At 40.7% G+C, this 11,723-nt stretch overlaps 2 protein-coding genes across 2 annotated transcripts; one reads left to right on the top strand and one right to left on the bottom strand.

Moving 5' to 3' along the window:
• Nucleotides 1-1,194: 1,194 nt before the first annotated feature.
• LOC101758957 (protein CLP1 homolog) lies at nucleotides 1,195-6,004 on the top strand. Its single transcript, XM_004951378.3, has 10 exons — nucleotides 1,195-1,477; nucleotides 1,615-1,683; nucleotides 1,787-1,888; nucleotides 2,504-2,745; nucleotides 2,860-2,998; nucleotides 3,096-3,152; nucleotides 3,913-4,047; nucleotides 4,301-4,536; nucleotides 5,554-5,598; nucleotides 5,679-6,004. The coding sequence occupies exons 1-10, from the start codon at nucleotides 1,277-1,279 to the stop codon at nucleotides 5,764-5,766; spliced, it is 1,314 nt and encodes a 437-aa protein (XP_004951435.1). The 5' UTR covers nucleotides 1,195-1,276; the 3' UTR covers nucleotides 5,767-6,004.
• A 224-nt stretch (nucleotides 6,005-6,228) lies between these two features.
• LOC101759356 (serine/threonine-protein phosphatase PP2A-1 catalytic subunit) lies at nucleotides 6,229-11,095 on the bottom strand. The gene is made up of 6 exons (XM_004951379.3): nucleotides 10,620-11,095; nucleotides 9,798-9,912; nucleotides 9,018-9,126; nucleotides 8,857-8,934; nucleotides 7,197-7,388; nucleotides 6,229-6,773 (listed from the first exon to the last, which is right to left on the bottom strand). Exons 1-6 carry the CDS (start codon nucleotides 10,870-10,872, stop codon nucleotides 6,600-6,602), a joined length of 921 nt encoding a protein of 306 aa, XP_004951436.1. The 5' UTR covers nucleotides 10,873-11,095; the 3' UTR covers nucleotides 6,229-6,599.
• Between the last annotated feature and the right edge of the window lie 628 nt (nucleotides 11,096-11,723).

Genomic DNA, 11,723 nt, shown 5'->3' on the forward strand with positions numbered 1-11,723 from the left:
TGCGGGTTCAACCTTCATAAGCCTATGAGCATTGAGGGTTATAGAAAAGTCGCATGCATCTACTGAATTTATGAAGGGGTGCGTCTAAGGTTAGTTTTGTTAACTAGATATCTTTTCCAGATACACATATTTCATATATAAGAAAAACTCATTTTCGAGTACTAAGCAATATATATATATATATATGTTCCAAATTAATATTCATTTTACTTTTTTAAGTACTCGATCCGTTCCAAATTGTAAACCATCCTAACTTTCTTGGAGAGCCAAACTATTTTATGTTTGATCAAAATTATAGAGAGGATCACAAAGGTTTATGGCACCGAATAAATATGCTATGAAAATATATTTAATGAAGAAACTAATATTACTTATTTGGTGGTATCATGAATGTTAGTACTTTATTACATAAATTTGGTCAAACTTGAGATGCTTGGACTCTCAAAAAAAAAATTGGAACGAAGGGAGTATACAGAAAAAACTATATATGTATCTAAACATATGTATCTAAACATAGCGTATAGCGTATATCTAGATATATAGTACAATTCATGTATCCAAAAAATCCAAAATAATTAGTATTTTGGGATGGAGGGAGTACTTGCCAATGCGTTCAGCCGCCCTGTCCCCACACAACCACAAATCAGGCACATTTTTTTCACTAAGGAGCTTATTTAGACTTATTCAGCAGAAACAAATTGAGTAAAATCTTAACTACATACTTTTACATTGCAAGAGTGAAGTGCATGATCAGGGCTAGTTCATTCAGATCCAGTACTCTTAAATTACTTATCTTACTTTCAAATCTTGGCTCAGAAATGTAATTTAATTATTTCACTCACATTAATTATTTCATAGTGAGCAAACTTTTCTCTACACGTATATCAAATCAAACACATAAATTGACATAGGCATATAGAGAATATGAACCCGTCTGTTCAACAAAACAACGAGCGCATTGACTAAAGCATAGGTGTATTTTTGAAGAAAATTCATAATAGTGTTCAATACACTTGCAATTTCCTCCCTTGTAATTCTATGAGCTTCGGTGCACCTTTTTGTATTGTTATAATAAAATGTATTGTTATAATAAAAAAACTAAAAAAATTTACTATTCAATCATGAATAAATTCTTCACAAAATTATTTCGTAAAAAGGTCACAAAATTATTCATGTGGAATTTTTTGCCTCCACAGCAACCCTTCGTTCTCCACTCGGAGTCGCTGGTCTCGGCTACGCCCAAACCCTCGCCGTCGACTCTTGCAAACCCTTCTCCATGGCGGCCACGGCAGCCGCGGGGGCCGCCGCCGCACCGCCGCCGCGGCAGTCCAAGCTGGAACCGCGGGAGGAGCTGCGCGTGGAGGTGCCCCCCGACGCGTCCCTCCGCGTGCGCCTCGTCGCCGGCACGGCGGAGATCTTCGGCACCGAGCTGCCCCCCGAGGGCTGGGTCTCTATTCCTCCCCGCTCCAAGATCGCCGTAAGCACCACGCCGCCTCTCTCCACCACCCCTTCCCCAGCAAAAGGAACCACCACCTGGCACGCGCTGCTGCCTTCTGCCGGCATTGTCGGTGCTGCTTGCTTGACTTGATTCGCCGTTTCTGTTCTACCGATTAGATCTTCAGTTGGCACGGCGCGACGTTGGAGCTGGACGGGCCCACCGAGAGCGAGTATCCTTCCGTGGAGGTGCGCCGTGGGGCTCGGTTTCTCCTCCTGGTCCTAATTTCTGTGTAAATTTAGGGTGAAATGAGGGTTCCTGGTCTGACGATTCTGTTGCTTGATGCTGTAGACACCAATGGTGATTTACGTCAACACACACGCCATTCTTGATGCGCGACGGGCAAGGGCAAGGGCTGCTGCAGCACAGGGGGGTGATTTGGAGGCCTCGCAGGTGAGTGCTCCTGTTTCAATTTAGCTGGTGTCTCATCATGATACAATTGTAGGGATTGTTGCATTATTGAGAATCTGTAGGAGATGCAGAGTATTGTCTTATAAAACAACTAGTTAGAAAGCGTGCCAGTTTTGCGATTTTGTTCATTATCTGTAGGAGATGCAGAGTATTGTCTTATAAAACAACTAGTTAGAAAGCATGCCAGTTTTCCCTAGAGATGAAAAGTGATTGTAAAAGTACTTGAAACTTGGCATAACATCGCCTTCAGTAATTCTGTAGTTTTTTGTTGAAAAGCGTATGTGATGTTTTCTTATGTGTTCCTGACATGATGTTCAAAAGACAGACTACAATGTAATCATGCATTATTCTTTGTGACAATAAAAAACAGATCGCAACATTGGCCTATATAATTCCGTACGAGCAACTTGTGATTAACCTAACAGGGTGATGATGGCCCTAGAATATTAGCATAGATTGAACATGAACATGAATGTGAGCATAATATGGTTTACATAAACATAACAAACTTTTGTTCTTGATTGGGATCTTTTACTTATATATATCTTCATTTCCCTGGACTAAATCACTGAAATTTTCTTACCCTATGTGGTTTAGGGACCTAGAGTGATTGTTGTGGGACCAACAGATTCTGGAAAAAGTACCCTCTGCAGAATGCTCCTTAGCTGGGCTGCAAAATTGGGCTGGAAGCCTACATATGTGGATTTAGATATCGGCCAGGGGTCTATAACGATCCCTGGATGTATTTCTGCTACCCCAATTGAGAAACCTATCGATATAGTTGATGGGATTCCCTTGGAGATGCCACTAGTTTACTTCTATGGCCACCCAACTCCAAGGTAACTCTCCGGTGTATTCTTTGGCAGTTCTTACTCACTACTGAGTGCTTTCTGTATATAATATATTTCTTTCTACTGCGTTGCCACCTCATCTGTTGCTTGTGTTACAAATAGTATCAATCCGGATGTCTACAAAGTTTTTATGAAAGAGCTAGCTAAAACATTGGAGAGACAATTCTCTGGCAATGCTGAATCTAGGGCAGCAGGAATGGTTATCAATACCATGGGGTGGGTTGAAGGCCTTGGGTACGAGGTGAGTAGTTGGTTTCAAATGACTGGTAATTTTCACAATGCTTGCTGGTGGCTAATTTATATGCATCATGTGGTGATTCTTTATTTTTGCTCTGCAGTTACTTCTAAATGCAATTGAAACTTTCAAGGCCAATGTAGTGCTGGTACTGGGACAGGCAAGTGATGCATTGACTTGTTCATGCAAAGTGTTTTTCCAACATGAGCAGTACTTTTCATAAAATCATCCTTGTTTCATTTCGCATTGGCTGACAACCGCACTATCATAATATTCGATTTGATGATAATATTAACTGTTCAGTTTGTAGCTAAGTATAGTGTTACTACGCATCCTAGGCAGGCAAACATTTTGTTGTAGTACTGTGCTATTATCAAGGTATCATGTTAATTGTTCTAAAAGAAAATAAGGTGTCCTTTATAGTGTTTGTGAAATAATGGAGATCCCATCGAGTAACAAAACGGTAAATGTTTTGCAGCATTAAGACGTGATCGATCTCAAGTTGAAACAAAACACAGTCTGCTAGCAGTACTCCCTGGTAGCATGCTTTCTATAAACAGATCATCCACACTAGTATGCTCCGGTTGCGCATATAGTGCGCATACTGAAGTTATGTGATTTCCAGGGACATTTCTGATAATTCTAGATAAGTCATTCAAAAGAATGTTCTGTATGTGCCAACTGGCACTCAGAAAGATTTGAAGAAATGTGCATACAGGCACATAACACCAAATGTGCAGAATCGCATGTCAGTAGCAATTGAAACTATTATTACATTGTGATTTAATCTTGTCAAATTTAGTGCTCTACGGAACTGTACCTGTTCGTCATTTTATTTTGAATGTTGAGTCATGGATAAATGAAATTATCATATATGAAGCAGCTTATCAGAATTATCTGATCTATCTCATGGCTTTCAGGAGAAACTCTGGAAGATGTTAAAGGATGCAGTTCAAAGCAAGCCCAACATTGATGTTGTAAAACTTCAGAAATCAGAGGGTGTTGTCCTCAGAAATTCAAAATATCGCCAAAAAACAAGAAGCTTCCGAATCAAGGTAAGCTTTATTTTCTTGAAGTAGAATTTGCCAATAATGCCATCGAATTTTGTTGGTACCTAATGTTAAAGGTATCTAATGAAAACTTGAAATATAGCTGCATTATTGTACACTGTCACTCTCTTTGCCTCTTTCTCCTTTTTTTCAATAATTTACATGTAATCCTTGCAACATTTGTGGGGTAATTATTCACTATATCAACATTATGTCATGCTCTGAGTTGTTAAAGCTAAGTCCTAATGAGCTCTTGCAGGAATACTTTTATGGGATTGCAAATGATCTGGCGCCACATTCAAACATTGTCAATTTCAGTGATGTCTCAGTGTACAGAATTGGTGGTGGCCATCAAGCTCCTCGTTCAGCATTGCCTATTGGTGCAGAGCCTGTGGCAGATCCTACTCGGCTTGTTGCTGTCAACATCAGCACGGATATGATCCATACAGTGCTTGCTATTTCTTATGCTAAGGAACCTGATGAAATAATTTCTAGGTAATAATATTGTACCCATTGCTTATATTACAGGCTATAGGGCCAGTAAGGTTTAATGCAGAAGAGACTCATACTAGAGATATATCACAGAAGCTACATTATTTGTAGAGCATAGCTGTACAGCAGCCTTAGGAAAATGAAAATACATGATGTAGGTAATTGAGCCTTGGGACTTATTTACAGTTGGTTATTCTATCACATTTTTAAATACTCTGTTTATTTTGCTTTTCTTCAGACTGATTTGCACTCATAGCTTTTGTGCTTATTTGTACATCTTTTGCATCAAGCTATTCCCAGTTATGGCCCTAACCTAACCATATGTTCCTGGTGACAGTTATCCTTGCTTATGTTACAAGATTAGAACTGCATAGTTTTTGAGTTTCGCAAGCAGTAAATTGTACTTGAATAGAGAAGAGATAGGTCAAAGTTTTATAAAGTTTATGTCATGCAGAAAACTTTCATTTTTCTAGCGGCTCGGTCAGTGGTTATAAATTTCTATAGGAATGTGTTGTCATGCTTTAGACAGTGATAGCAAGGATGATTGTTAGGCCTGCCACTGGGTAGGGTATGGGCAAACCCACTCTTGTTCACACCCAAATCCATACAATTATTATCCACTCCTTATCCTCCCCAATCCCACCCATATCCAATGGATAATTAACTTTGTACTACATATATATACATATCCAATTGATTAATTGTACCTTCCTCATACCCTACCCTCCCCATTAATTTTCTAACCATACTCTCCCCATTTGAAGTGGGTGTGGATTTGGGGAGAGGGTATGGATACCCAGTGGCAGGCCTAATGATTATGTTTCTTTTGGTATGTCGATATTCGGTAAGTCACATGGGTTTCGAATTATTTCCTTGTGGCTGTATTTCCCCATGGTACTGTTTGATTCAACCAATACAATTAAAAAAATTGATGTCCAGATCTGCAGAATTGGAGTATCTTTTTCTCATCGCAAGTTGCATCTACCCGTTTGCTAACATCTACAACATGATTTATTGCAGCAATGTTGCCGGATTCATCCATGTCACAGATGTGGACATCCAAAGGTATGCCTGGGAAAACCAGCGTGTTAGTATGCAGGTTTATAATATCCAGGTTCGCCTGGAACTAATGTTCTTCATTCCAGGAAGAAGCTGACGTACATTGCACCTTGCCCGGGGGACTTGCCAAGCAGGCTGTTGATTGCAAGCTCGCTGACATGGTATGAGGCCTGATCGTTCAAGGCTGAAGATTGTAGCTTAGATGGGCAGTATGCCCAGACGAGTAGAGTGGCATTGCCGCATGTTGTAAAGCCAGGACATGTTTTAACGCTGGAACTGAGTGTACTGTGTTGAACTGCTAACCAACAGAAACGGTGCAAGGGCAAACATTTTGGTTCAGGCGTATGTTTTGCTGTGCTCCGATTTACCTGACAAAATACAACTGCTATGCAATTGAGAGTTTGAGATAACACAATGCTTGTCCTGGTTATGTTCACCCTGTGAAATTGTGCCTGTAAAATGCCATGCCCAGATGTTCCATCACCCATCTCAAACAGCAAAACACGTCAAACATGAACCGAAACACATTGTAAAACGGTCTACGAAGCTTGCGCCATCTGAAGAATAATCAGGATATGCTCATTACAAGACGCCAACAAACATTATAAAGCAGGCGGGCACATCAGACGCGAATGATGCAAACCCAAACCAAAAGCACCTCCCCATCCGGACAGAATTTATTCAGCCAGGCAGATGATATGATGATTCTGACCACATGTTTTAGACCAAAACGAAAAACAAACGAGGGGTGATTCTACTGCAACTTCCCTTCACTGTCTACAAATAATACAAAGTTGAAGTACAACAGAAAAAGAAAAAATATCCACTGGCATTTAACCTTTAATATCTTGTATAAAGATTGAGAAGCAGCAAAAAATCTCCAAACAAAAGAATTGGGAGACATACAGCTCGGGCTCACAGAACCCGTATCTAAGGACAGAAGATCTACAGACCCTGACACTGCGGAAGAGAGGAGCATCAACACCGGTAAGTTAAGGTCACCACAATTACAAAAAGTAGTCTGGGGTCTTGCGAGTCGTGTCCGGCTCAATTTGCCGAGGCGCAGGGTCGAATTGGAGGAAGTTCTGGTCCATGTTCTCACCGATTTCAAGAATTGCAGCCATGTTACCACAGCGGTAACAATAGTTCGGTGCACTGAAGACTGTGACGACATTCTTATCCTGCATGAATTATAACAGTAACTATTCAAGCTTCCAGTGGGATAATATATGGGGGAACATTCAAAAGGAAGCACACTAAAGATACATGATCAGCAGTGTGCAACCATGAATGTAACATCAATACCCACAAGGGTGCCTAGGGCCATGCTTACAACAAAGCTTTTACTCACTACATCGGTTTTACAATAGAATACATTGAAGTGTACTTAGTTGCATGTATTTGTATATCTTTGCATGGGGTAAGTTGTATAAGAAGGGAATCTAGCATGAGCGCATGACTATATTGTAACTGCAAGTTGCAAGAGAAGAATTGCAAATAGTACATTCAAAATATAATATGCTTTTGGGGGAAATCAATACAGTTTCATTAACTGTGAGCAGATAAACAAATTGAAAATGCAATACTGCATTCTGAAGACCCACCTGTGCCCAATTGTATCCTTCCATTACAAGTTGATGGGCCCTTGAGATGAGAGAGAGACCATTTGTATGGTTGAACTGCTGTGCAATGTCTTGCCCAAATGTGTAACCTGCTCCTCTTGGTGAAATTCCCCAACCACATCTGTCATCTGGGTCGGACCACAAAAGATCACACATGGGTCCTTCATGAGGAACCTGCATGCATTTTTCAGAATATGTTAATTAGCTGAGGATAAAAAAAATATAAGATGTACAACACAGTTAATCTACTCCATGTAAAAATTAGAAAGTCATTCATTAAAGACCCATCACCATAAAAAATATAAGATGTATAACACAGGTAATCTACACCGTGTAAAAATTAGAAAGTTATCAATTAAAGATCCATCACCATCAGGCATCGTTTCCTAGTCAAGGTAAGGGGTACTATCGGCTCAACTTTTGTTATCATGCATAATGATCCACATAACAAATTATGGTGACCTAAAAAAAAAGGTCTCTAATGAGGAACACCCTGTAGTAGAAGTACTGGAGATTCAGGGCATCTTCTTAAAATAGCTCAATACCACATGTAAATGTTCCACAAATAAGTATATACATGCCGCCAGATGATAATTAACAAGCAAACATAATTGCACAGAGAGTGACTTCATCCAAAAAATGAGCAATAATTGGCCACTTTACTAATAGCAATGAGCTCGGGCTCAATAGTAGCATCCATGGTAAAGTAAACAAAGTACCCCTACCCCTTAACTATACTCTGTCCCAAATTATAGGTCGTTTTGGCTTTTTTAGATTCATAGATTTTGCTATGCACTTAGATATATGCTATGTCTAGATTTGGAACGGAGGAAGTACTAGACTAAGCAACATACAGAAAACAGATAGGAACCTCTGAGGAGAAGTCATATCAAAGGAATAGCCCAACGATTATAATTCTTATGCCATAGTAGTAAGGGTATACCACATATCTATTCAAAACATCTAACTCATCACTAGTCAGACAATAGTATATTTTCGTTTTCAATCAGAAGGAGCATATCTAGTTCACCACTAATGTAGGATAATCAGAACTCAAATTTCAATCACTGGATCAACAGTAACAGCACAGAGTATAGATCAAGGTACATCCCTTGTTATACGAGGGCAAATTGAGTAAGTGACAGAATTCAAGGTTTTGAAGTGTTGGAGCATGTTGGCTTTTCAATATGAGCTTTTAAGATTCAAGCAAATGCCTAAATTTGCAGCTTTTTAGTTGTTTTACTTTAGCTCTCCTGAGACAAGCCCACTTCATCAAAATATTAAGGGATGCTAAATGACCCTCCAAAATCAAAAGTTGTTTCCAACTTGTATCAACATGATCTTAGATAGTCAAATACCACACAACAGTTAGCTGTGCCAACATCTATCTAGTTAACTGAATATTATGGTTATGGCACCATGTTTGTACCTAAACTAAGGCTCTACAGTTCTGCACATGAACAACCAAAAAGTTTGACCAGTGGCTGATCTATTATGTGTGCATAGCCAACAATACATAAATATACTATTATCCAAATATCACAATTATTTACAGCATACAACTATACAAGAAAAATGATGATACTGGACATGGAAAAGAAGAAAACCTAGTCCATAGTGAAAGAGGTACACTGTTGCCTACCTCTTGTATGCGATCAAGAGAACGAATGTTATCCAATGTATCCAATGATGGAGAGAGGCCACCATGAAGACAGAAGACCTGCAATATGGATGTTTTTCATATTTCACGCATATATTAGCAAGCCTATAACAGCATCAATCATAACAAATTGAGGTGCCTACCTGATTTTCTATAAGAGCTGTGAGAGGCAAATAATCGAACAAGTCTGTAAAGTACTTCCATACATTTGCATTTCCATATTTTCTTAAGCATTCATCATAGAAGCCATACCTGTACAAAATAGTCAAGCTCAAGAACTATGCGGTTCCATTACATGCATCACTACAAAATTCACAGAATAAATTGTAAAAGAAACAGTGTACAGGTGCAGCATGTGCATGTGCCATGCAATTATGATTTGGCATGTGTAAGTGAAGTTCATTTCAATGACCAATAGTAACAGCAGTAACTCCATGGGTGACTATAAGGAAAATCACAATGAGGGCATTAAGTACATCAGTGTGTTCCTAGGGCACAAAATTCATGGCAATAAGGTGGCCACATATCTAGCTGGATGTCTTCCTGTAAACAAATAGTTCACAATGCCAAGCATAATGACACAACAATAGCATTATAATTCACCAAACCAAATCAACACATTTTTGCTACCAATAGTCCAGCATACAGAAGGCAACTTATCAAACAAGTGTTGGTAAAGTCTTTATCTACAATAACATGTGCTTTATGTGGAATAATCCAGTTCCGAATTAAAGATTTACTATTTTAGACATGTTACTTCGGGACTCGGGAGTGAGATGGCAAGATAGTATCAGATATTCTGGAAAAAAAATAAGAACCATCTATATCACTTGTAGCTACTGCATTGGTACTAATGAAAGCAGGAAGTAGCAATTAAGAGTTGCAATACAAAATCCAAATACTACTAGGAGATGTAGACTCACACTTGAGTGATTTGTCTGCTCTCATGATTTCCTCTAAGTATCGTAATTCTATCTCTGTACCGGACTTTCAAAGCCACTAACAGAGAAACCGTTTCCACTGAGTAGTAGCCACGATCTGCAGTAAAGAGCCGCACAATCAATTTAACAAACATGACAGATATGCTAGGTAAACTATACATGGAAATGAAAACAGACTAAATTATCCATTTCCTTGACCCAGAAAAATACAAATTTTCTTTCAAGCATTCAAATAAACGACATTGCGTATGGCATCAGCGTATCTAAATTGCCAAGAGAATCAGGTGACAGTTTTTTCTTGTCTTGCACATAATAAAGATCAGCCCGGAAACGACAGACTAACAGTTGAGCACACTCACATATCTTACGAAACTGCTGGAGCAGGAATCCAAATGCCGGTAAATGGGAACTATTGTCTTCTCAACAGCTAAAGGAACAGAAAAGGCAGGGCGTCGACAAGATCCTAGCACGCTAGACCGCCAAAAAAGTGACATACAAGCAGCACAGGGCATTGGCCTCCACAAGTCGAAACACAAAGAACTCCAATAGCCTACGTAAGCAGTAAAGATGTTCCCTAATTTCCTGAGAGCCAAATTCTTCCAACAATCCGGCCGGCCGGCCGCACAAGAGCCAATAAACTGTTCAGGTTTTTCGCAGGATCTAAAAATCCCCTACTTCGGCCGCACCAATCCCCGCAGATGACAGATCCGCCGAATCAAGCATCGGCAGGTCTGAGCGCGCGAGCAAGAGGAGCAGGGGCAGCCGCGTGTGAGGAAGTTAGGGTAGGGACGCGTAGCCACGCACCGACGTAGTCGCCCATGAAGAGGTAGTTGGTGTCGGGCGCGTCGCCGCCGATGCGGAAGAGCTCGATGAGGTCGTAGAACTGGCCGTGGATGTCGCCGCAGACGGTGACGGGGCAGCGGACCGGCTGCACGTTCCACTCCTCCATGAGGATGGCTTTGGCCTGCTCGCAGAGCGCCTTGACCTCCGCCTCGGGCAGGTACTTGCAGTCGCGCAGCTGCGCGATCTGCCGGTCCAGATCCCCGTGCGACGGCATCTCGCCCGCCGCCCGCTCCCCCCGACCGCTGCAGATGTTGGGGTGGGAGGTGGGGGGCGACTCCCTCTCCGGCCGGCGAGCCCGCCGGCGGTCAGGTCGGGGCTAGGGTTTGCGGGGGATCGGCGTGGGACGGGGAGGAGGCGCAGCTCATGCCTCCATTTTTTTTCGGCCGCTGCTTTGTTTTATGCGAATGCGAGATTTTTCCTCCGCTTCCCAGGTGCGCAGAGAGAGCAGGTTGGGGTGGGGTGGTGTGTGGTTTTGTGGTTTTGGAGGGGTGGAAATGTAATTAGCAGGGGCCGAGTGAGCTGGTCAAGGAAGACTTCGCGTAGGTGGAAATGTCATGCTTCTGCCAGCTTTGCAGGGGCCATCGTGAGCTAATCCATGCCTCATGAGATATAAGAAATATAGATACCCGTGTATTGCTACGATTTCTTACCTGCTCCTAAGTTATCATCTACTGACTCTTAGTTCGCTTACTTCACATCCTAATCTGATTTAGAATATTTTATAATATTTGTATACATTCTACATGACCTGTTTGAACGGTGAAATCTCAATTTTTATACACATGTATTAAAATTTCTGGTAAGATTCAATACTAATGAAACTCCTATCTTAGCTTTTATGAATATGCAAGTTATTATGAACATAATAGATTGTCCACAAAACTTTCAGCTCATAAAAAAACTGCAAGGCTAAAATAAATACTCGGTCATTGATTATAATATACTCACCAATTTATGCCTGAGTGTATACACTCTGACAGCCTGACATCATGGCCTAGTTGCTCCAAGAAACATGAGCAATCAACCAATGCAAGTATCTTCCGCAATTTGTTCCAAATAATATAG

The sequence above is a fragment of the Setaria italica genome, chromosome I, assembly GCF_000263155.2.
Source record: "Setaria italica strain Yugu1 chromosome I, Setaria_italica_v2.0, whole genome shotgun sequence".
NCBI lineage: Eukaryota > Viridiplantae > Streptophyta > Magnoliopsida > Poales > Poaceae > Setaria > Setaria italica.